The 27,173-nt window shown below is 42.2% G+C and overlaps 1 protein-coding gene across 1 annotated transcript in view; it reads left to right on the top strand.

Moving 5' to 3' along the window:
* Positions 1-27,173, top strand: part of iqsec1b (IQ motif and Sec7 domain ArfGEF 1b) — a 115,765-nt gene that overhangs the window by 26,606 nt on the left and 61,986 nt on the right. The window contains exon 3 of the mRNA XM_028997524.1: positions 5,363-5,470. Within this exon, the coding sequence (XP_028853357.1) occupies positions 5,363-5,470 (108 nt within the window). The remainder of the gene's footprint in view (positions 1-5,362; positions 5,471-27,173) is intronic.

Below are 27,173 nucleotides of genomic sequence, written 5' to 3'. Positions count from 1 at the left end.
ATTGACTGTATGAATTAACAGGCTTTTCAAGAATCGTCTATTTCTCTGTTGTTGGGTAATATTCGAATAATTTGAGATATCTGATTCCTGATTTTCATCAGCAAACATCACATTATAAAGAACATAGACCTTTTTTCATCAAACTTCTTAGTACTAATGAAAACATGGTAAAGATTTAACTAAAAATACGTTCAAATCCCTGCTGAATTAGCTGGCACACTTGATCAAATCAGAATGTTGAAAGATGCCATTTTTTTTTATCCTTTTGTGTGTTTGAAGTGATGATTGTCTTTCAGAATCTGGCTATGACTGCTGCAGCCCTTGGCCCTCACAGTTTAATCTCGATCTATTTTTCGCCTCGTTTTCGTCATGTGGCTCTTGTTCGGCTGCTGTTCAGATAAGCGCAGCTTGTTACCCAGCTCACAGCCTGAGTTGGTGAAATCAGCGGCCTTAAAAAAAAAAAAAAAAAAAAACATACTTCGTCCATGCCAGGAAGTGCTCCCTGTTTGCTTCAGATAAAGGAATCAGCCTTCCTAAACAGTCCTGATCTGTCATTACGGGTTTGGCCCGTTTTTTTTTCGGCCTATGCTTCTTCCGGGGCTGCACAACCTATTTCTTGGATCGCCATATAAATCAATGTGTGCTGATGGAACCGGGGAGCTAGAACTAATGAGAATTTACCCCTTTGATTTCAGGGTCACTCACCCCAACCAGCTTTTGGACAACCTGGCCATATGGCCCTTGAATGGTTGTTAAGCGACGGGGCAGAATGTGGCCGAAATGAGACGCTGTTGCAGGAAGGAGACGAGTTGTTTCAGCCGCACCACCTATCGGACGAGGTGATGGGGTGACCATCGATCTCTGAGGGCTGTTTTTATATATATATATATATATATATATATATATATATATATATATATACACACACACACACACACACACACACACACACACACACACACACACACACACACACACACACATATATATATATATATACACACATATATACATATATACATACATACACACACACACACACACACACACATATATATATATATATATATATAGAGAGAGAGAGAGAGAGAGAGAGAGAGAGAGATTATGCTAGAATTGTCCTCTTCTATGCTTTGTATCTAGCTCCTGTGCTGATAAGGCTTCATTGCTGAAGGTCATTTTCCTTTCCAGCAGTGGGTGGGGCCTGCACGTTGTAGCCGATAGCACAGCTTGAGATCTGGCCACTTTCCCCCCGTTCAGTGTTTAGCTTGGAGTTCGACGGAAACAGGCCCACGCTGGTTCCCACGCAGTGGCAGTCCTAAGCTCAATTAGGCCTTGCAAGCACTAATCTGAGGCTAGCACTCGGTGTTCGCCAGCCTTTAAACAGTTTCTGAAGTTTCAGAGAGGGCCTGTTTGCCGATTGTAGTTATGTAACCACAGAAGCTGCTCCTCAGCGATAACAGGAGACTTACAGGAGGCAGAGAGAAATTTCTATAGGCCTTAACCCCATGGCATAACAGCTTATCGTTGGCAGCTAGGAGGGGCAAGAAGCATAACCCATTCATCGTAGAGGTGAATTTACCCACAAGGCTTAGTAAACCTCCCCTCCATCAAGTTAAATGGACTTGCATCAAGATCTTCAGAATGGTTTAGCTGACCTTCGCATAGAATATTCCTTCGACAAAATCTACCATTGTACAAAATTTGGAAGCAGTTGCCAAAATGTCACATTTCCAACTAGTAAAAGCTTTAATGATTTATTCCGACAACTGCACTGCAAGAAGAGAATTATGATTACTGATTGGAATTTAATAATTCAGGGATGTGGAATGGTATTTCGAATGGGACTGTGATCAATTAGCTTGTGTTATTGCGGTGGTGATGAATGAGGCGATGTTTTATAGTAAATACAAAATCCATTCTTTCTGTTGGAGCTACTGGGAAGCACACTGATGGTTGCTGTGAATAACGCAGATGGATTCTCTCTGAAGCAGGTCATTTAAATTCCTCCTCTGCTGCGATTAAATCAACAGCACTAGCCCCTCCTTCCCAAGAATGAAATGAAGTAAATCATTAAGAGAAGGATTAAATGAGTTTACAGAGGTTTCATTCTCCCTGGCACACGTGGGTGTGCACTTAACACCCCTCAGCTCAAATGCCTGTAATTGGGAGCCCAGATGAATTGCGTTGTGTTGTGTTCAGTCATAGAGAATGATATTTCAGACTTTGAGTGTGTGAATACCGAAATCAAGCCTCATACATTTTTTGACTTTTGCTAAATACATTAAAATGAAATGGTACATGTATTAGTTAAACTTAATTGCTGAAAATTCTAATGGTAGTTTTGATTGGTTGAGTGGCATTTTGTTATTTGAATTTAGTTTTCTGACTCGCAGAACTTTCCATTTTGGAATTAGATCTTATTTTTCAAAGTTTTCAAGTAAATTTTGTTTCATAATACAAACACTTTTTAACACTAATTAACATTTGTGTCAAAAAACAATATTGCTATAATATTTAAGAGTGTACATTGTATGTCATAGCCCATTCATCGTCATGCAATTTATTTAAGAAGTTAAATAAATGGAAAAAATAGTCAAGACAGACTCAAGGGTTTGTACCTTTTAGTCAAACATTATCATAGTATTTAAGATGTTATTTGGTTTTGACAGAACGTATTCTTATTAATCCATAGTAATAGATTAGTAAATGGATGTATTATGCTGGTATTAAGTATTATCGTGATTTTGTGGACGGGGTGTTTTTAAAGTTCAGCTCCACTCACTGTCTCCACACGGTATAAACACATTGGGTAGAAGTGTCATGAAGAACAGATCCTGGAACAACAGTTCTGCCACTGGCAATAAGAGGAATGATTATCTAGCAGTCCTGCACGGAATGTTGTTTCTGACAGCTTTGTTGGAATAAACCGCCCCCACATGACTGACACAGAGTACACCTCACCTACCATAAATCAGCCTTAAGCCATTTTGATTAGCTCCGCTTTAATATTGGCCGTTCCTAGAAATTAAACTTTCATTGAAAGCTCCTGCAGAAATGCAGCAGAAGTAGATGCAATGAAGGAGACCTTTTTCCCCCATGACATTGTGCATGTATGTAATGGTACACGACAGGGGACTCTGAAGACCTGTTTCTGAAAAGCCTGTTATTAAATGTATGACTTGGCCAGGCGACGACTCGCCATCGATCCCACCTTAATGGAGTTTTAGGACGTTTTTGATTAGAGCTATATGTTGCCAACTGTTCCTTCGAATCAGTCCCCAGGCCATTAGAGCGTGATTTCTTGGTTCTACAGAAGACAATAACCCCCACAGACATCTTCATTAAATCCTGCTCTTATCATGCAAGCAAATGATGAGCATCGGGCAGAATACTAATTTGCTCTTGTTCAGAGTCTAATTAAAGCCCAGTGTAAAGAAACAGCAGATTTCTGCTATCTTTGTGGACTTGCTCATCAGAACGTTTCTTTTTGTCACCCAATCCTTCAGGCTGCTATAAGCTTTTATGGTGTCGTGTTGCGAGAGCTTCGCTGTCCAAGTGTGCACTGGCGAAATGTGATCTAGCAGCGAACACATGTTCAGGGTTCTAAAAAGCATTCCAGTCCTACACCCATCAGCCACAGCTCTACAACCCACGACATCTGTGATGGATAACACTTATTATCTCGTTGCAATGTCACCAGTGAGGGACGTGTAATATGTAGCATGTGGACATCCAGTTGTGATGAACGCAGGTGAACTGGGCACCTACCAAAAAGTACGACTGAAGGGATGCCCAAGGTTCAACTGGGTTAGCCCATCTTGCTCAAGAGCGTAGAGGAGCTACTTGAAGACCCTAAAGCTGGTCATGATGGAAATGGGCATCACAGCATTGCCTCTGTTGACCTCTTTCTCCAGGGTGTTGTAGCAAGGCTGCTTCTGATTCATTATTCCTCCCTGCCAGTCAGCACGTGCTTTCGGTGTAGAACATTTCAACCGCACGGGGCCGCTTCCACCATCACTCACGCCGCCGAAGCAATTAGGCTCTGGGACAAAATGTAGATGTTGTATTTATGGCAGCGAATCCCATCGTCTTGTATTTTCCCCCTCAGCACTCTCAGGTTGACATTCTGTCTGTTTCTTTATATTTGTATTTTTATTTTTTTTATCCACTCTCCTTGCCATTCCTCGCTTCTGGTCAGACTGCTGTGGTGGGGTTGTCAGGGCTTTGTTCCTTGCTCATTACGTGAGTGCTTTCAGCTACAGCAAAGCTCAGTCTGCTCCTGCCCATCCCTCATCATGATATTCCCACCTCTGAACGTCATCTCATCAAAGCGTCTTTCTTCTCTCCACTAACATACTGTGCACACCTACTCTTGCCTTCATTTCAGCGTGTTGTATTCTACGAAATCGTAAAACATGACAGTGTGTATAGAACCTATTTTAGATTCATTCTGAGTTTTATCAACCTCATATTTCGATTCATTTATTTATTTACCAATACAATTCTTCTGCAGGTAAGGAATAATATAAGATACTTTGCCTCCTTCCTTTTTCCAAGATTAATGAAAAGGTCCACAATCATCCAACAGTATTTTGCATTTTAGTCTAAGATAAAACCCCCAGTCATATGTTGATACCCATGAGGTAATATCCATTCCGATGATCATGTAGGGTGGAAGTAGCCTAGTGGGTAACACACTCGCCTAGTCCCACTTACTACCATTGTGTCCCTGAGCAAGACACTGAACCCAACTGAACCCTCAGTGTACAGGGGGGACTGTCCCTGTAACTACTGATTGTAAGTCGCTCTGGATAAGGGCGTCTGATAAATGCTGTAAATGTAAATGTAAATGATACTGAAATGATGCCTGAACATTTAAACTGGTTTAGTGGAAATAACACACATGTCGTGTTTTACTGGAACTGCTGGGCTGATCTACTGCTACTCTGCTGCTATTGAGTGGTTATTTTCTTTCTTTAGAATGTGATTTTAAACTGGTCTTCATTTAGAATACCGATCTCCATTTAGTGGACATGAGCGACTCCTCCAGAAGGTTGGGGGAAAGGGCCTTAGGTCTTTGCCACTTATTACGTGTCCCATTTGGACACAAAAGCATGCACTCCCTCTCCCACCCACCAAAGGATGTGTGATTCTGCATTCATTCTCCTTCATCTCAGCTCTGAGAGCTCGCCGTTGTCATAATTTTTCTGCCACTGTCCACAGAGGCCTCTCTGCATTCTTACTTCTCATGAACTGTGTCACAGCCATATTATATATGCATAAGAAAAGCTGGTTTAAAGCATCATGTGAATCCACTTAATGTCTGTCTCTCTTTTTTTCCCCCCTCCCTCTTTTGAAGACGACATGCTTCTTTGCCCATTGATGTCGCAGGTAGCCCTGGCCACTTTATTGCTCCACCGTGTAGAAGAAGTTATCCCTGTCGCAAATGGAAATCTGCATCATTTGGGTAAATCAAAGGGTTTCTTACCTACTCTGCCTGTTCATTTTCTTAGCCTTGGTGCATGTACTCATTTTTTTTTTCATCCGCCACCCATTGGGTTTTCATGATTCTCTGGACTAAACCAATTTTGCTTGACACTGTGTTGCTCCGGGCAATAAGCAGTATGAATGGACTGCGTCTGCCACAAGGACTGTGGTGGTGTTTGTTATTTCTGGATAAGCTGCGGAATGGCATGGTGGAGGAGGCTTTTATTGCACTGACCCTCTGGGCTCTGGAGGGTGGGTAGGAGTCCTGCTCTGGGCTCTGGAGGGTGGGTAGGAGTCCTGCTCTGGGCTCTGGAGGGTGGGTAGGAGTCCTGCTCTGGGCTCTGGAGGGTGGGTAGGAGCTTGCTCAGGGCTTGCTCAGTGAAGGAAGAAGCTGACCTCCATGGCCTTGAAGGAGCCGGCCATGGAGCAATGGTGGCTATCTTTCTTCTCTTCAATATGGTTCACAAAGCACAAAAGCCTTAGAATGAGGTTTGGAAACATTGGGGAATGTTTAACGCCATAATTTTTTTCCCCACTGGATTTTATCAGAAAAGTTTCTCATATTTTTTCCAACATTTGGTGGCTACGTTCCCCATAACTATATTGAAGTTTAGATGTTTTGGGACACCTTGGGACCAGAATTGATGAATTGGTTTCCCTCTCCGAAACACTGTTCACTGATCTTTGTTGGTCCCATTTGAGAGTCCTCATCCTCGTCTAGACCTTAGCAGCAGGTGCGACACGGTGCACTTCATTATGGAAGCAGCAGAGGGCCTGAATGCCTCTCCGCAAATGACGGGCGATGGGAAGAGAAGAAAACGCCCAAAATGGCGAGCAGTGGGACGTCAGGCTTCAAACACTCAATGGGTTCCTTTAAGGCTTCATTCCTTACCCTTGCTGCCATGCTGCTCGCCTTTTGCCGCGTCCAGCACTCCAGCCAATCTGCAGCAAAAGTCGAGCAAATTCCCCATCAGGCTGCTGCCACTGGGACAACCTGTCCCCTCATAATTAATCTCCTAATGAGCTCCACTGCTTGTCCAGTTTATTGCTTTTAATAGGCTTTCGAAGATGAAAAGACAAAACCATTCATTTAAACCAGTGACTATGGATATGAAATTGACATGGTAGAAGAATCCAGCATTACAAAGGAAGGAACAATGTCCTCTCCCTCAGCTCTAGCGGGCAATTTGTGGAGTTTGGCTTTAATCCTGATGTTAAATCCTTGTGTTTTATAATGGTCTTTGCTTGGAATGCACATAAAGTCGTTAAGGAAGGTGACTGGGGAATGGAGTAATGCAGTTCCGAGTTGTCTGAGCCTTGAGGGAAAATGAATCCGATCAGGTAATTAGTTAAATTAGCCTTAGCAGGACACATGTTGTCCCGTTTCATGCTTACAATGAAAGAGCCAGTATCTCTTTTTCCTGTAAACGTAGAGCCTCGTGGGGATTTGGAGGCTTTGTTATTGCATGTTAGACAGCAGCGGTCAGTTGGTTGTCTTTCTCAGTCTGTCCAGTGAATTTAAAATAGCTTTTTTGAAATGTGAGAAGAAATTACATTTGCAATGTTTTACAATTCTAAAAATAAAATTGTTAATTTATCATTTTGTAAAATGAAAGCAAGATGATAATTTCCAGGATTTAAATAGGTGAAAATATCATTATTGAGCTGAAGGACTGCATAGATATAAAAATTGTGGTGACATCCCTGGAGATCTCCTCTTGTAGACTGTAGTGTTGCCAGACCAGACCACCATGTTTGTTTCTCAATCATGCTGCAGTACCCATGGTCTGTTTTGATGTCCTTCAACCCCTCAGGAACAAAATGCATTTTTGTGCTTTAAAAAATGCACAATGATTGCTGATGATTGCCTAAATAATAATAAAAAAGCTGGCGTGGGATTATTCACCAGACAAAAGCCATTAAAGTGTGTTAAAGTGATGGGTGCAAATTGATGCAGTAGACACCATCTGTCAGTGGCAGTTCAGGTTGTCACCCAGATAGTCACTGACCCAAGAAGTCACAAGTAAATCTATCTCACTGTGCCAACATTGGTCATGGTCAATAAAAGTACTGCCCTTGAATTGTGTACTCGTCCCTTAATATGTATGCAAATTGCCCCTTGAAGAATTTTGAATCAACAGGGAATATTATTACATTTTATATACGCGTTGTAATTTTTTTTTTTATCTTATATGGGTTTACATAGAGGCTAGCGTCCCTGCTTTCCTGACCTGGAAACGTAAAAAAGAAAAAAATTAATTGTGTATTTTAAGACAAAAATTCTTTTGAAACCAGTAACCATTCATGCATTCTGTTTATTGTAAGGCATCATTGTGCGCTCACTTTGTCTAAAAGCACTTCAATGTTGGGCTTGGAGATATATATCAATAAAATATTATAGTGACTAAAACATTGTCATATATTGAATATAATGAAGGTTATGACACTTGTTTACTTGCATAATTAACAGTTTAAATGGACAATTTTATCTGAAATTCCATCAAGGAACTTACTTTTTTTTTTTTATTATTCAATTTGTCATTGCATTGGTCACATGATTGCCATCTGTCTTCGAAATGTATTATAGTATACAGTGTGGTCCGGACCCTCTTTGATTGGAGACTCGGGCTCTTTCCACCAAAAACAAAATTGAACTTGTCAGGGACTTATGTTTTTTAATTTACTTACTCTCTCTCTGCTGCACTAGTGTCTCACATGCATTTTTAAAATTTGATATGGCCTGTCACTCTCAGATGATAAAAGTGGAACCGCTCTTTTTCATGTGTTTTTCTTTGATGAGTGTTGTAGCGAAAGTGCAGTCACATTTTAACTCGGGGGCAACCATCGCTTTCACTTTCTTTTGTTTGCTTTTGGAAATTAACATCCTTTCATATCTTTTCTGTCCCCAGTTGCAGTTGAAATATCAGCTTCTGCATGTCTGTTCCAAACCCGTGATCCAGCTTGTTCTCACTCCGGATAGATGATTTTTGATAAATAATGTCTCTGCCACACAGAGCAAGTGCTTCATGCCCCAGTCTCCCTGCTCAGTGGGTAGCTACAATATTTAAAGTATTTTAGTGCAGTTACCTGACGTCCAAGTGACGTTCTGTGTTTATTCAACATAAGTCACTCTTTTTCTAGCTTTCAAATGCAGATGTACTATTGCTTGACTGAATAGATCCCACACAAAAAAAGGACATTATTGGCCAAGACGATTGAAAAGGTAGATTTAAAAGTAGATGACCATTTTGCTTACTAGTATAAGTGATTGATCAGAATCAGAAAACTTTTAATTTATCCCAAAGGAAATTGCTACAACTGCACGGAGGGAAAGACGTACATTAATGAGTATAAATAAAAATAAAGTAAAAATAAGCACTAAAAATAAGTATGCAGTAATGGCTCAAGCACAGCATTGCACGTTATGTAAGAGTTCAAAGTTAAGTCAATAAGTGAGTTATTGCACAGTAAAACATCAATAGAAGAATCATATTGAATCACATCATAAAAGAGATAATTATAAAATAATCATATTTCACCGGTGTGAAATCCAAAGTTGTCCAAAGTCATATGGAATATTTAATATTGGGAGATAAGGACAGGCTCATGATCTGCTGCTGCCACACGCCCCACAATCAGAGTAGCAGGTCTGTCTCCGCCAAGGATGGAATGTCAAGAGGCGGCTGGTACGAGTGGTGGTCGAGGGCGATGAAGCACTGGAATGGAGCAGCCTGCTGTCGAGGTTTGTAGGCAGACACAGGACGCTGATCAGTGGCTTTTAAGGAGCCATATCAACCTCAATGTTCCTGTTGTAGGGTCCTCATAGATGTTATCATTTATTTAACAGTAGACAAGTTATTTCCAGTTGCATAGTTTGGGCCGTCAGTTTTTTAATATCATGTCAGAACACAAACTTGCCCGCTATTCTAGACTTGGAATACGAGGGTCACAGTAGAGACACTTGTCTTCCATGCAGCAGATTGAGGGAGACCAGAGGAAAAAATAGCTAATCCATCACTGCATGGTTCATCGTAACAGGATGCGAGTGGCACTGCAGCCTTCACTGCAAGCACTTCATTAACTTCCTGTTGATGCTGAGAGTAGGGTGTAAGCAGCATCGCCACCCCTGAAAACAGCCCTCAGAAAAGACTGTGTGCAAGCAGGTACGACTCTCTGGAGAGAGAGATGGAACAGATGCGGCGCTCCGCTGGGGCATTAGACTCTCCTGTAGCTGCAGACCACCCATTATAGCAACGTTCCCCATCGTCACACCGACTTCTGAGTAAAAGAGACAAAATTTTGCCAAAACAGCTGAGAAATTGGGGCACGGCTTATATAAAGAGCCTGACAGGTAGTCGTGTGAATCTGTAATTGTTTTGTAATTCGAATGAAATTGTATGCGTAATGTAGAATAATTAGTTCTTCAAAATGTCCATGTACTAGGAAAATAGAAACCTCGAGATTTGTACTTCACTTTATCTTTTTTTATATTGTACTAAGATCTTCACAAGTTATATGCATCATTTTGGGCCATTAAGGCATCATGTCTACTTTTGAATGGATAACTTCATTGACGTTCTCATTTAGCCTAGGACTAGGGAGACGGGAAACTGAGCCTTTAGGTTTAGTGCGTTGAAAACCGTACTTTTTCATCAGCAGGTCAAACCTGAGTCCTTAGGAGTGTTTGACATCCACGTACATCTGGAAACGGGATAATCTTCCCCTGACAATCCATTTCAGGTACACAGTATAAGGAAAAGAGAGCTGGGCAGGTGAGCTTTTTTATTTTTTTTGAGTTGCTTAGCTTATTGTATTCAGAAATTCACAGTGGAATGATTCAGCCAGCGGCAGGGCCTCAATCAATGCGTCGCGATGAAAAGCTGTTATTACCGTGTGCACTATGTGCTAATCGGGATAATCCAACCAACCACCGAGAGCCGTGCGTCGCTCATTGAGTTTTATGCACTCACTTGACTACATGAAAAGCCTGGTCATTTAGGGATTAAATATGACTTCAAGCAATCATTTTTACACTTACATGCGATACGGTGGCCAATTATAATACAATTAGGGAAGCATGAATCAACATTCATTTGCAGCCTTACATTATCATGTGTCAAAATACAGTTCTCATTTTTCACGAATCAAATCAAAAACTGACTAAAAACAAATAAAAAAAACCTCACCATCAACAGCACAGTTGGCGCTGCTGAAAGTAATGTGAATCATGCATTATGGAGTATTGATACATTTAATATGTAGCATTTGCCTAATGGTGAAGAAGTGTTTTATGGAATCACATTTCAAATAAAACACTACCACATTGTTCATCTCTATTATGCAACAGTGTGTTATGCAAGTCGATCAAGGACTTGTGTTAACTTTGTGCTAATCCTGACCTACCATTTACTGTAAATGTTCAAAGCGGAAAATAAATAATTCAGCATGGCACCATCAATTGACTGTTGGAGACCATGTATGAAAACCTGGAATAAGTTTCTGTGTTTTATTTAAGGAATTGTTTCCCACCAGAGTCATTTCAAATAGCATTTTATTGCAAGGCCTTGGAAGCAGAGAAGAACCTTTACTGATCTGGCCTGCTATCAATGTTAATAATAGAAAAAAGCTGTTTCTTTTTATGTTTATCCTGAAGAACTGTTCATAGCGACTTACTGTTCCCTTGTTCAAAAAGCAATAAACGTTGATTCATATTTTTACTTACGTTAATTACAGTTATAGTCTGGCAGGGCCCAGGAGTAGCCATTTCTCTCAAATAAGGGTTTCTATGTGGTGAACCATCAGCACATAAGCACAGCACTTTTGCACGATTATGTGACATGTAATGTCTTTTTCAGCTGTCCTTTCAAAGTTCTCTTGTAGCATTAACTTCATGGCATTCGACTTGAGTGAGGGTGACGTGCCTTTCATTTAGACCTGTAGATGGAACATCTCCACAGCCTCAATCCAGACATTCCTTCTAGAATTTGTTCAATCATCATGGTATTGCTGCATTGTTTGGAGCCTCACCATGTATTAGGGAGGCTTACACCAAATGACCAGAATTTACGGATTAGATTTTTTTTTTCATTCTCCCCACAAGGGAGATCTCTGGGTTCCACTTACCAGTCAGTAGTGAGTAATAAGAAGCCATTTTCCCTGAGCTGCTGGCACAATGTCAGTGACATCGATCCCCTCTCCTCCTCTTCATTAGGCTCAGGCCCTCAGAGGCTAACCTACAGAACACCGGAACACTCTGACTTGAAACACTGAAATGTAGTGCAGCACAAGTACATCTGACCTTTAGGGCTGAGCAAAAATTTGTTTTAGTAACATTCTATAACTCGTAATTAAATGTTTATGTTATGCATATTCAAAACTATGACGATTCTGGAAAACAGGATTTATCAATATCAGTAGTTCTATAGCGCAACGATAAAAAAACTTTCTGGCATATTCAGTTGAAGTAAGGAAACAATACACAGCTGAACGTGTCTGTATGTATAACTGTCTGGCATAACTCCATCAAAATAGTTATATATGAATAAAATATTGATGTTGGTACAAATAACATTACGTCTGCTAAATGTATAGCTATGATAATGACTGTCAACGGATGTGGAGGTAAAACACTGAGATCAGATGGTGAAATGATTATTGATTGCCACCAGAATGAACGATAGTTTTATTGTCCGCTACAGGATCACAAGTGCTGATTTGTTTATATGAAGGTCCAATTTATTATTTGACCGAAAGCAATTTCCTCATTCCGGAGGCTTTGTTTTGGCTGCATGTACGGAGCACCTAAGCAGAAGCGTCTGCGGTGATAAATGCGACTGCTAAATCTAATATGAGCAACTAATGGCAAAAAGCACATTCTTCCAAGTGTGCTAGTGCCAACTGTATTTATTACTTATGGAAAAAAAATAGAGTCTCTTGATTTTGTTCTATTTTATTTCACGCTATTTCCACCATTATTTGATATGCTTTTTTATTATTTGATACTTTGATATTTACCCTTCAGTATTCCACTGATTTTCTAAATTCAAGGTGCAACCATGTTTTCCACCATGTTTTTCCCCAGCTCATTTAAATTTGTCCCCAGTATAATTGTTGGAGCTCATTAGTGTTCTGTTGTCTGCGTGATAAACAGTTTCGTTGGCACAGATGCACAAAGCTGCAGGCGCGAAGTCCAATTTCCCAGGCCGCTATTAGCCAGACCCGCTTCATGATTTGATGCAACAAGAAATCCTGGAGAGCTCATGCAGAAACCTGACCCCAGTCATAATTGCGGACACACCCTCTAAACCACATTTGTTTGCACACACACAGATACTGCTCCTTTGGATTTTCCTGCAGGCATCAGTGGCCCTTTTTTTTCGCATAGAACTGTCAGAGGAGGACTGATGCCCACCACAGGATACCTGTTATTATGTGACAGTGTGACTTAAGGAAATGTGATTTTTTTTTTCTTTTCTAGCGACTTGAAATATTTATAGGCACCCCACAGGTGTGGATGTGTGTGAAGCTCAAGCAACCTCTTGCCACCAAAGCTGGACCGAACTGGAAAATAAGCTTTTCCAGTCCTCACTAACAGCTCTGTGAAGGACGTTATGGGACATGCATGTTGGAGGGGAATGTGGAAATATACTCTACCAGTATTAAGTTTAAACATACTTAATTATGGAGACTATGGCTTAATCTAATGCAGGAGACATTATTGTAACTAAATAAAATATGTTTTATTAAATAAATTATGTTTCATGAATCGGATTCTTCATGAATCCGGTCAACATGGTCACCAACTTCAGGAAATTATCATTATCGTGATTGAATGAAAAGCAGCCATCAATTTCTAAACAACTCAACTTTCACAATTTAGGTTTTTTTTTTGTGGCATTCACAATTGCTGATTGGGTTAACCCTGTTGACTATCGCTAAAAGGTGTGTATCGTATAATTAAAATATTCTGCTTTTTCAATTGCATGAAATAAAATTTGTGGATGGCCTGACCTGCTGTGCATTTTTTGCTTATTTTTACCATCTTGATTTTCGTACATTCCTTACATCTTTACTTCGGGGCGTCTGCAGTGGCTGTGGGGTGCCTGCTCGCTGTTTATGCTTTGAGTGGGATGGCCATTGATTACCTTAATGGAGTTTTCAGATGATTTCTTGTGGTCTGAGTATCTGCAGAAGACGGCAGAAGGCCTTGAGAGATGGCTACTGATGCAAGAAGATATGAATCTTGTTACTCAGTCTGGTTCGCGGCTCTGCTGTGGCCGCAGGGCATTCCTCTGGTGTACTTTATAAGGTTCATTCGGGTATTTTCTCCACCAGCGCCTTAAACTTTTATATTTAATAAAAGAAACCCAGTTGTAACAGGAGATTTTATTGTTGCCACTCTATCCGCTAATATTGTGCACATAAAGCACTCGCTGGTTACAGAAGTGCCATTTCTACAATAGGACGATGTTAATTCCCACCTTTAGACCAGTGTAGGTCCACAAAAGAAATATATATTTTAATTTCTGCCTGCATTTTCTGCATCAATACTTGTAGAACAGCTTGTAAACACTTCTTATTAAAACTGGAATGTCATGTCCACGTTGGAAATTGCTGATCGTAAGTCTCAGCCTCATTCAGCCCACTCTTGCCCTGATTTGAACTGTGTTGGGTCATTTCCTACAAAAGAACCAGGCCTCCTCAGTCCGAGTGAAAGAGAAAAGCCTCAGTGGTCTTCTGGGAGGCACTATGTTGCGATGGAGCCTGTCTCTTGCCATTGTTGGCAATTAAACGAAACTGCAGTACATAACCGTGAGTCATTAAAGATGTCAGGATGAGTGTGTGTGTGTGTGTGTGTGTGTGTGTGTGTTTACTCTGTTCAGCCCCTTCGACCTCGGTCAAACAAACATGCTACGTCTTATTATGTAACTGCTATCCCGTGTGTGCTGGGCCAGTTAGTGCTGGGCTTTGTTTGCGCAGGGCACTGAATGGGTGACATGTCTTCATTAGCTGCATTCAGTGGTGTCAGTATCAACAGCAGTGCCGCTCCTGCCGAGAGCCGTCAGTATCGCTCAGAGCCCTCCACCATCGGCCACCTGTTACTCGACCTCCCAGGCAGCTGAGAGAGACTGGTGTACCTTCCTTGTCCTACATCTGGCATCCTGTGTCACACTGAATACCAAACCGTCATGCCCTACCAGCTTAATATCAGCCTTTAATATAAAACCCGTCCCATGTTTATACTGGCTCATCTGAAATATCAACTGTTTTTAGGTCACAATTTTCAAACTGGCCCTAGTCTAAGGGGTTTGTTCACTAGCGTACATAGGCAGGGTTGTGGGTTTGAACCCTGAACCGCCAAGATGCCATCGAGGTCCCCTTGAGCAAGGCTCTGTACCGACACACCACTCCTCGAGCATTTTTCAAGGCTGCCCACTACTCACTGAGGGTGATGAGGGTTAAATACAACGGACACATTTGTTTTGTACAGTCGTGGCCAGAAGGTTTAAGAATGACATAAATACTGGTTTTCACAAAGTGAAAGATTTGCAAAGTCCCTCTTTCCCATGAAAGTGAACTTTATCCCCAAAACAACATTTCCACTGCATTCCGCTGCAGCACTGCCAAAAGAGATCTTCTTGTTAACACAAGTGAGTGTGTTGAGGAGCACAAGGCTGGAGATCATTCTGTCCTGCTGGTTGAGTTAGAATAGCTTTAAAAGGAGGGTGATGCTTGAAATCATTGTTCTTCCTCTGTTAACCATGGTTACCTGCAAGGAAACACGTACAGTCATCCTATTGTTGCATAAAAAGAGCTTCACAGGCAAGGAAATTGCTGCTACTAAGATTGCACCTAAATCAACCATTTATCAGATCATCAGAAACTTCAAAGAGAGAATTTCAAGTGTTGTGAAGAAGGCTCCAGGTCGCCCAAGAAAGTCTAGCAAGCACCAGGACCGCCTCCTAAAGATAATTCAGCTGCAGGACCGGGGTGCCACCAGTGCAGAGCTCACTCAGGAATGGCAGTAGGCAGGTGTAGGAGTAAATCTGCACACACAGAGAGGCCAAGACTTTTGTAGGATGGGCTGGTCTCAAGAAGGGCAGCAAAGGAGCCACTTCTCTAGCTTAACATAAAGGACAGACTGATATTCTGCAGAAAGTACCGGGTACCAAAACATCTTCTGACAGCAACTTCTTCCAACCATCCAAGAACAGTTCAGTGAAGAGCAATGCCTTCTCCAGCAACCAGGAAACTCCCTGGAGCTTGCGGTCAATCCTCAAGAGGAGGGTGGACAAACAAAAACCCACAAATTCTGACAAACTCCAAGCACTGATTATGAAGGAATGGGTCGCCATCAGTGTTGATTTGGCCCAGACGTTGATTGACAGCATGCCAGGGCGAATTGAATAAAAGGCCCAACACTGAAAATATTGAGAATATAAACTTGATTTCATTGTCAATAAAAGCCTAATTGTCAATGTAAATCCTGGTGACTTCAGACCTTACACCTTACACCAGTGAACTTAGTCCCAGTTTGGAAATTGTGACCTTGGGGTCCAGGGAGCTGTTAACTGAAGTTGTGTGGGTTTGACCCACCGCATAAGCAAATTGTATTTTGTATTAACTGCTCATTTTTTTCCCTTTTGACATTGGAGCTATATCAGCTACCAGTTAAAAAAACAGTTATTTGTATGATGCAAGCGTAAAGGAAATGTAATATTTAGAAAAAAATTCTAATTGTGATATAATCAATTTACATTAAAATATTGTCTGAAAATATTTGAATAACACTATTCTTGTTCATATTTTATAATCCATAATATAATGCAAATAGTCTTTTAGGAAACTCAAATTTAGGATCTGTGGAAACCCTGCCGTGCGCTCTGTACCAAATCTAATTCCTCGTGCTGCAAGTTGGCGTGGTTTCGTGCAGCTGATGCGACTTTGTCATTTTCATGAGGAGAGGATATTTGTGCTGATGGCAGAATATATTGGCTATATGTGGGCTATATATATTTGGCAAATTTACATTGCATACCGTTAATACGGTCTATACCACGCACCCCTACATGACAGGACATTAAAGGGAAATCAGTATTGACAAACCCTGACACCTGTCCACTTTTCTCCGCCAAATGAACCACCAGGCGTGTACAAGTACGACTTGCTTTGTGCTTGTGTGTGTTTGTGCTCATATCCCCACTTCTCTCCTAGGCTCTTACGCTCTTTCTCTGTTTCTCAGTCACCTCTGCCTGCTGGTCGGAGCTCACGCTTCACGCTTCACACTAATGTGGCATCATAAAAAGTCGGGCAGATAGAACAAGCATATTTGGCAATGCAGAGGTTGTGTAATTACGCACGTTTATGACTCTCAGTTTGCACTGGGTGACCTGACATGAGCCGGTGTTGGAAATTGCCTTCACAGTGGCACGTTTAGTTCGTTTTTCTCCATTAAAATGACACTTATTACATTCGGCAGGGAATTACGCCAAACCTTGTATTCTGCTGAAATGCTGGGTCTTTCAGTGTGTGAAAGCTAACCACATCCATCCATCCGGGCATGCATCATAATCTTTTCCCCTTTATCCTTCCATTGCCCATCCATCAGTCCATCCATTGCCATCTTTTCCTCTTTTATAGTTCTTTCCTCCACACATTTTGACACATGGTTTTGAAAATGTGCTTTTGTGCTTTGTGGAACGTTGCGAGCGACTGCAAACTCGCAACCCCTTTTTACTCCTTCATATAGATCGAGTTCATCTGACTGTAAAGCTGCTCAGCCGTCATGCGCGTCTCACCTGAGGCCGCCACCTTCCCCTCACATGAAGCCGTGGCCACACGGCCGCCTGCACCCCGGTGACGAGAAGCGCTGCTGTCACCTCACGTCCGTGGGGAGTCACGTGATGCTCCTTGAATCACCCATGTCCCGTTACTCATCTCTATCCTATAGCCGAGGGCTTGTCCTCAGTCATGAGCTGCATGCTGTTTTTATGGGCAGAACAAAAGTGATTAGGCTGTAATTATGGGTTTAATTGCACCATCCTGAATGGAACTGGTGTGGTCTGCTCCTCTGACTGTTTACTTAAGAGCATGGTGCATTAGACCACAATGCCATTTGTTTCTGTTCCAGAAAGGAGAGAAAAGGACGAGTTTGTTTGTATGTTTTCTGCCTTCGAGGCTGATAGCTCTGTAATTGGTGTTAAGCAGCTGCAGTGGCTTTGCATATTCATGCGTCTTTGCTTAGATGTCTTAAGCTCGTCGCCTTTCACGTTCACTTGAGATATTAACGGGGGAGGATGGGGGAGGGGGGAATCTCCTTCTGTAGCTTCCGTCTCAGAAGTGTGTAAAGCATGTGTGTGTATATCTCTGCTGGCATGCCAGGCAGTGGTGCTTAGGAAGAAGGGGGGTGTAGTGGTGTAATTTGTGGATTGATGGCTCATCCCCTGGTGCCAGGTTGTGAAGGCCAACGGCGACACAAGGTATACACTGCCCCCTAGGTGTCAATCACCACATCAAATGGCAACACCGCCCGTGATGGAATTACACAACAGCTTGGCAACACCTACCATGTTCTCATATTTAAATTTACAATTCAGAAATACAAGAAAATATAGAATCCGGATTGTAATTTTTAAACTCATATTAGCACAATTGGACTTGAATCACCTGTGCTAGTGCATCAGATCTCATCTCATCATGTGCAAGGTGCTTCAGGCACCTTTAGTTTAACCAATCACAATACAGTGGAGTATACGAAAAATGTTTACACACGGTGCAGAGCAAAAATATGAAACCTGAACCAAGGCCAATAAAGTAATGATTCTCACCATTTCACTGTTAAGGTGAAATGATGAATGGTGTTAAGGTATTATAATCATGTTGTCTGGTTGCATCAATTTTACTCTGTATTCTTGTGTTATGTGTGCTGCAGGGGTTATTGTTAATGTAGGCTTAATATTTATTTTTAACCTTCAAATTCTGGAAGGACACATTGCATGAGAGGTTGGAATATTGTAGGAGAAATGCAATGAGCATAACCTTTTGAAAATGTAAAATGTACTTATTGGAAACAAGTTCTTAACTGGTACATATGTTTCATTTATATATCTCATTCATTTTTTGTTCAGGGCAGTTGTAGTAGTAGATTTAGTTGCTTAGGTGCCAGAACTCTGTATGCAATGTCAGAATGGAAAGGATTGTCCTTTTCATGGCTCTGCTTCCTTGAAGCACTGGCATATAAGCCAATGAGGTAAAGATCTCCACTGCTCAACCTTTGACCCACGCATCACAGGAAGTGTCTGAGCTCTGCTATAGAAATTTACTTTGAGAGTGCATCTCTGCTTCACCTTCTGAAGGTCCAGAGCACCGGGTCTTCAGCCTCACATTATTTCCAGTGATGAATGGCAGATTCTGTTCTGCAGATGCCTCTCTGTCTGTGTGAAGGTCAGGGGCTTGGTCATGGAGGACTGATCTGAGACCAGCCTGATGAAGTAATGGTGTCTGTTGCGAATTGCAATTGCTGGACAAGGTCACAGTGCACTGTTAATATCAGATGTCTTCTTGTCAGCTTACAGCTATAAACTATCTACTATGAGTTCCCATATGCATTGTAGGGTTGCAGATTTTCACTGATATGTATCATCATCATCATCATCATCATCAGTTATAAAGAGCCTTAAACAAATGAAAACCAGAGCTAAATAAATAGCCTATGATTTATTGCAAAATAACACTTTTGTTACAATTTTCCTGGGATCTGATTATATTACAGTATAAAGGGACTATGTCAGGAGCTTATATTCTGTTCACCTGTCCTGGGGGAGTAAATCCCCATTCATTCTTTCTTTATTCTTTTATCATTTCTTATCCCAGTTGTTAAATTTCATTAAACATTTTTTTGTTTTTCATCCTGCATGGATAGTAAGAGACCCATATTCATGAAGTACACTAGTATAGTTTATTATTCATCCTTTTTTTTCAGAATTTAGGAATTTTATTGAACAGTACAGTGCTAGTCTTTCTAATGGTATTTGCATGTTCACTCAGGCTAAGTAGTCATGAACGTCAGCTGCCATTTTCTCTGCACCAAATTCATCTTCATATGCTCTGTCGTGGCCTAAACTGCCTCAGCTCTGTTGCAGTCGTCTCCGTATCCTTTATTTGTTGTTTTTTCAGATGGTCATTGTCTATTTCCAGAATTGTGAAGTGATCCTGGGCTTTCTGCAGATCTCCAGCTTCTTTATCACGTGCCTCAGTAGACCTTGAGCTTGTGTGTGTTTTCTTCCTGCAGCTGGCATACATGGACTTTCTCGGTGTGATTGTAGTGCACCAGCAGCCATCGGCAAATGAGCAGAGTACTGTCAATATTAAAATGCCTTAACCATTAATCTGTAGATTTTTTTTCTTCAGTGCACATCATTCAGAATTTTGTCCGTACCTGTTAAAATGCTCTCAAAACGTGTTGTTACACCATAGTTATTGTATCGCTGTTCCACACTTTCATCCATCCATACATCAACATATGGAGAGCAGTTGAATGACTAAATCTACCACTGTATATCTTTTACTGCTGTATTTTCTTTTATTTACATGTTTCTGTCCCGAATTGAGAACACTGAACTATATTCAGTTTGGTAATTGCTCAAAGGCCACAGATGACAAACTTACACAACTGTAATACGCAAAGTGATTATTGCTTAGGTTTGGGGGTTTTCCATTAGTCATCTTATGCAATTCTAACTCTCCAGGGTCCCTGTCCAAATGTTTTTTTTTTCCCCCGTCCAAATCTCATCATCTGCCTTGTAGTTGGAGCGCCTTTTCTTCCTTTGTGGAGGAAAAAAAAGACGATAAAAGATTTCATCTCTGTGCTGTGTGTGCTTTGAAGTATTTTTCATTATTTCTCTGCATGTGCTGGTACATCACTGAGAGCCATCTGGATTTCTGCCTTTTTATAAGGTTGGGGTTCAATGTGGAACTATTAATATGCGATTTACTGTATATGACTGAGTATCCAAGCCTTTTTTAGTAAAAACATTTATCTAATAATATTGTGCTACATGGTGGAAGAAGTACTACTTACTGACTTCCCATATGTATGTGTGTAATGTGACGGAAATATGGAGGGGAAATAATTTGAATAAAGTAATCCTTCCTTCCTCGATTCCTTCCTTTCTCTTTTCTTCCTCCTTTTCTGCTTTCATCCCTCACTCAGCAAAAGTAAAACACTCAACAGAATCCTGATATTGATGTGAATTGTATGTACATATAGTAAAATTTAGGACACATTACAGACATGTTTCTGTTTCAAGACATATTCCTCGCTCCTCTTCATAATATTAAGGTATTCAAAATGCACCATACTCTTACATTAACAGCTTTATTCATCGCAATCCACGAAATACTGAAGGAAGTCATTTACAGTAAAATGCTAGAACATTGATTTTGCAATGCTGTATAAATACGCATCTTGTGAACTGACTTTAAGTGTTAAAAAAAAACATTCTTTTTCCCCAAATAGTCCCCCCCTTTGTGAAATTATGGGCTTCTATAGCCACTTATAGCCCCACTTGGTCTAAGCTCAGGAATTTTTTTTTTTTATGGTTTTGCCACAGGCTGAGTCATAACTGCTGGTCCTGGAAACAGAGACATGCCTGTTTCTCTGTGCATCGTGGACCAAATAAGTTGAATACCAGTATGTGTCTGGCACCATAAAAATCCAGCGCATGGCGGCAGGGCCATGAGGGTGCTGCTTCCTGCATATTGGTGGCCTTCGTCCGCCGACTTTAAGGCCCTACCTGCATGATGCGGGATCTGACATTTCCTCTGCTCGTCTCATTTTCACCCCGGTCGAAGCTTTCGTCCCGCTGATTCCCTCATGGCTTATTTATGAAACGCGTTCATGTGTGCATATTCATCCATTTACTGGCGCTCTACTTTCAGTGCCCTTGATTTGTCCAGGCTTAAAAGGTTTAAAAGGATCGTTGTAGTAGTTAAGTGGTCAACAAATGCAAATATGAACCGGCCAACCAGCAAAGTGATAGATCATGAAATATCCTACTTACACATGGAATATTGTCTACATGGAGACACAGGGATGGACAAATAGAACAAAATATATGGACGTCCAGCTTTAGTTTGTACATTGTGTACATTGTCTACATTTCCAAGACATGGACTTAAAAGTGATGCCTAGCAATTTCATCATTATCATTTCTTTATTATTGTAATTTTTTAATGTTTAATTCTAATCATGTGCATTTTAGAAGACTCACAAGTGTGACAGCATCACATGCTGACAGCATCACAATGGTTTTTCAATGAGGATTTTTGCAGGCTTTAAATCCCCACCAATTAACTGGTCAGTCTACTGGTATCAGGGTGAATGCTGCATGTGGTCTGTGGGATGGGATTGTTGAAATTTTGACGTAGGTTAACTTTTCTGAACGTGAATCCAATTTCAAAGGAGAAACCCGAGGTACGGTTAGAGCAGGTTTCATTATTTCGGGCCGTCCCTGAGAATGCGAGTGGAAAGGTTACTATTATTATTATTTTTTATCTTCGTTTCGCTTTCCCTTGAGCGACCCAGTGAGTTGTGGTAGAGGTTAGAATGCAGAGGGCTTGTGTCGACCTTTCACGTCAAATCAAAGCAGAGTTACAAGCACCTTTAAAGATCACCTGACAGACGGACGGCGGGAAGTGCCGAGCACAGCACACCGGGCTCGGTGGACGGTGCCGTGGAACAACATTAACATCATAACTACCCTGTCGGAGAGACACTACACACTTTCACACTGCCCTACACAGCACAGCCAATCGCTGCACAGTGTGGGACATAATGGATTGGGGCTGCAGCACTATACTGCATGTGTCCTTGTGTTTCTTTGTGTTTTGGACCAAATGACCTCACAAAAAATTCAACTGAAGGAAAATGTCCCAATTGGGATAAAAAAATTGCAGTAAAACAATTACATGTTATATATATATACGATAGTGAAGTGATTGTCATTGTGATACACGGCACAGCAAACGGTGCACACATCGAAACGTGTCCTCTGCTTTTAACCCATCAACCTTGGTGAGCAGTGGGCAGCCATGACAGGCACCCAGGGAGCAGTGTGTGGGGACGGTGCTTTGCTCAGTGGCACCTTGGCGGACCGCTTCTGATTACGGGAACGCTTCCTTAACAGCTAGGGCACCACTGCCCCTTAACCTACTGCTCCATAACCAATGTACATTCCTTTTTATGCCAAATTATTACTGTATTTTTCAGTCTGAGAGACATTTTGTGTGACTGTTTTTATCACTCTTGACTGTGTGAGACATATTGATTGTGTGTATTCCTGTGTCCCCTATCATGTCTGACTGTGAGCTCCACTGTGCACATGCCATCGGGCAGGATGGACACGGGGCCTTCACTCCCCTCCCGTCGCCTCCGTAGGCTCAGGGGGCGCGCCGTCGTGCGGAGACCTCCCAGCCAAAGCCCGTTACCAAGGCTACCGGGCTCCTGCACACAGTCAGCTGACACTGTAAATACCTGGGGTACTGTAGCTGCTTCGCTAATAAGGACTGAGGGAGCTGGGAGATCTTGGCGTTCCACCGTCTCCTCCATGATTAAAGAGTGCCAGGCACGGACGTCCTCGTTCAGGAATCATTAATTAGACTTGCAGAATCAGAATGGCATGGGCCCAAAAAATGCACTGGTATACGGAACCCGAGCATGTGATGTGAGCATGTGATGTGTGTTTTATGGTTTATATTATAACATGCCTGAGAGATGGAAATTGATTCCATTTTGATTGTTTTCCTGAGGCACTTCATCTAATTTACTATAATCAATTCAAACATTCCAGAGTCGATACAAGTGAATTGTTTGTTTGTGTGTGTGTCTGTGTGTGTGTGTGTTGCGCTTTTGCAAAATGTCCCAGAGATGGTCCCATGGCTCCGTGTGAAAAGTCCTTGGCGGACCGCAACTGAGCACACAAAAGGCCCGTTGTTATTTATAGCATATTCTGGTGTCACTTCGTGTTTACTGCACCCGAGGGTCCGGCCTAGCATAATGGTGTTGATTGGCTGGGTCAACACCAGCACCGGGGAGCCTGCTGCAGCTTTCCCTTTCTACCCCTCTCAGAGAACAGAGAAACGCGAGCAAACTAGATGGCCGTTCACGTGCAGCCGCTGCCCGCTGGCTCTGCTGGCTGGACCTAATAAAGTGGCTGAGGGATGTCGGTGTGTGTTCCTGGCGTGGTGGAACAGCTTTGAAAGAGAGAGATAGATGATGAGACGAAAGCTAAATTGGATTAAGGCCTCGAGATCTGTTCGTTCCTTCTGGTGACCTTAGGCATTGTTCTCCACTTATTCAATTTTGAAAGATCCGATCTGTTCCGCCAAAGCCTTGCAACGCCTTCTTCTCTGTTATTGTAATGTTATGCAATGTGCATGCCGGGTGAGCACGTTCATGTGGAAAATGTTGTTAGGAAATAACGGCAATGGCGAGCTCCCCGAACCCCACCCTTCCAAATCCCGCTGACAGTGATGCAAGTTGAGATTGCTGGACAGTTAGGACTAATTATCTCATGAGGTACTGCAGTCTTACTCAACCAATCATCGTCAAGGGACAAAAACATGCAATATACTATGAACTTCTCCGATCCTTCCATCATCCCATCTTCTGTTATTGGCTGTAGATCTGTGACTCCAAGTCCTTGTGTCGTTGACCACAGTTGCTCATCATGAATGACCATTAACCGCCGATTTCAGTGTGTAACCGTCAGCGAACCCCAAAATCTCCTTTACAGTCGGTGCAGTCTCAACTTGTCTTAACCTTGTGTTGGTCCAGGAGGACTGTAATTAGTTAGGGCAAGCTGCTCTGGATGAGGGCACCAGATGAACCGATAAAGGCGAGTGGTACGGCTGAAAATCTGCGTTTCATTTGCTTCTAGCTCAGCAAAATATCACCCCAAATCCAGAGATTAAAGGCACCCAGTGTTGCTCGCCGCGGCTTGGCCCCGTTTCGCACGTGCCTTTTAAATAGGCAACACGCTCTTGCTTTGTGTCTCCTACCGTTGACAGGTTTTGACTGCAGTTGTGCACCTTTTCACCCTAATTAACTATAATGATAATGGCAGCAATTGCACTGACAATACACATCACTGTAATTATCATCACTGCTGTGAGCTCAGCTTTAATAGGACGTGTTGACAGGGTGTACCTAGCAGTGGCATGTGGGATTTGGAAAGAGAGGAACTGCCATTGTCAGCCTGCTGTGAGGTGCCTTGAGCTGCCAAACAACAAATGTGATAAATCCTTTTAAAATTGAATAAAACATTTCAGGGATTTTACTCCGGAGTGGCCTTTTTTTTTTTAAGATTTTTAATTTTCTACTTTAAATCTTGTGGTCACTGGTGAGTGTTTAAAAATTTCCACAGGAAAAAAAAAACGTGTGACCTTGTGCTGCTTTAAGGGGAACTTTTTAAAGGATGCTGAGCGGAGAAATTGGTGATCTGTGAAGATGATCAGTGGCACTTCTGTCTGGTCGGGGCAGCTGTCCCAACGTGTTGAGTGTAAAGACATTGCCCTCTACTGGTGAGAGGAAGCCAAAGCCCCATCATGGTCCCGCGTTAGTATGCGCAGTAAAATGATGGGGCACAGGCCTAACGTTGCCAGATATTCAGTACAGATATTCGGCATCTTTGAGTCCACTAAGACATTATTCATTGAATTCTAGGCTTGCCACAAAGATCCCCAAAAATATCTAGATGTCAGAGTAATGCTTAAGCAATGCTTATATTTGCATACACAATCAGCAGCTCAGCAGCTTACAATATAGTTGCTGTGACGCTTGCAGGGCTGAACGGGTTTCTGAATTATCCAGAGGAGGGAGACAGTGCATAAGAGACGGAACGACAGCTCTGAATATGTGGGGTCTGCTTTGACACACGTGCAAGGGAAGTGGCTTGTTTCAACAACTGCAGAGGAAATAACTGGTCAGAGGTCAGAGGTCACTGTCGTCGCCACCTCAGTCGCTCCCTCCGCCTATATAGGCCCCATGTGCTGTGTTTCTGTCTGTATTGAGTAATTTCTGTTTTTTTCTTTTTGTTGAGAGTGCAATAAGACAGCATGCAGGCTTTCACCAGGACGTATTTTTAGGGCAAGGTGTGTAAAAGTAGTGCTTCATCATGGCAGGAAGGGAAACCAACATCAGACGGCAAGTGCATAGTTGTGCATTGTCAGCACAACGCAAGTTAAGCTAGGTGCGCATCTGCCTAAAAACGAGTCGGCAAACGGCGCAAAGGGATGAAGCAGCCTTGTAACCAACTTAGTTAGCCTTAACTTAAAAGACACGTATCATCCTCCTGTGGAGACTGACATGGCTGTTGAGTCAAAAGACTACCTAAGTGAGCCAAGAAGTGAAATGTTTTAAATGTTTTTAAAAAAGAATCAATGGATGTTTTGTCACGCTGTAATATGGCTTAATGTGGCTGAATGTCAAGGCAATTAAAATGAAATAGATACGTACCAGCGAAGTTGAAGAAAAATGCACACATACATACATACATACACAGGTCTGCACCGTGAAATTCCAAGCATGCTGGTCACCACACCTTTTGACATGGTCTGATTTCCGGTAAAATTGTACATAGTAACGTGACATAATCCTGGTCTGCTCCGGGTGCCCTATTTGCCCTGGTTTTCAGGTCGGCTTCATTACTACAGAAATACTATATTGTTTTATAACAATTTTCAACACAGGTCCCTGTATGCCTCAGCCGGGGGTTGGCATAACAAATCGTAACGCCCGACTCTGCTTCAAAAACACTACGCAGCCTTACGTGAACCACACTCAAATACTCAGGCAACCACTGGCATGCATTTTACTTCCACACGTCCACACCCACCAAACCGTTAATGTCGGCGGGCTGTATTGGTCGAGGCGGTGGAGGGGATGTTGATGCGGCGAGCCTGATCAGTATGCAGAGGCTCCGGTAGCTGAGCCGAGCTGTGTTCGGGGAAGGGGGTGCTGGGAATCCAGGGGGGTGCAGGGTTGTGTGCTCCACGGCTGTGCTAATGTTTGGGGTTGAGCTTTGGACGTTGTACTAGGGCCGATAAAATTCAGCTGGATCTCAGTGATCAGCTTCGGGCATGTGTCGCGATCATGGTAAAAATGGCTGAAATCGGCATATTGTGTGTGTGTGTGTGTGTGTTAATTACTTTTAGACGGAGACACGCGGCTACCTGACATCCCAATTTCTCAGAGTCCCCTGCATGTTGATAGTGGCTCCCTGATGGCCGCAAATTGAACGAAATATGCCAGAAACTAACAAGCAAGCAAGAGCATGCAGGCGAGACAGTAGCGTGTGCGTCGCGCACGTGAGAGAATCGCACACGCAACGGAGAGAGAGAGAGAGAGAGAGAGAAGAGAGGGAGAGAGAGAGAGAGAGAGAGAGAGAGAGAGGGAGAGAGAGGGAGAGAACGTTTTGCAGGTTGGGATGTCTGGCTTGCCGAGGTTCCGGGTTACAAAAGCAACGCATGCAGTTCCACTGTGTAAAGCTAACAAAGAGCGAAGTGGCTGGAAATCGGAGGGCAGCTGTGGTTTTATTTGTTAGTCTGGCAATATCAGGAAATATAGTGATAAAAATCCCGTATCGGTCGATCATGATCAGTATATTTTTTTGCAGTATAGCGTA

Source organism: Denticeps clupeoides, chromosome 12 (genome assembly GCF_900700375.1).
Source record: "Denticeps clupeoides chromosome 12, fDenClu1.1, whole genome shotgun sequence".
NCBI classification, from domain to species: Eukaryota; Metazoa; Chordata; class Actinopteri; order Clupeiformes; family Denticipitidae; genus Denticeps; species Denticeps clupeoides.
The sequence above is the reverse complement of the archived record's forward strand: the minus strand, read 5'-3'. Positions and strand labels throughout refer to the sequence as shown.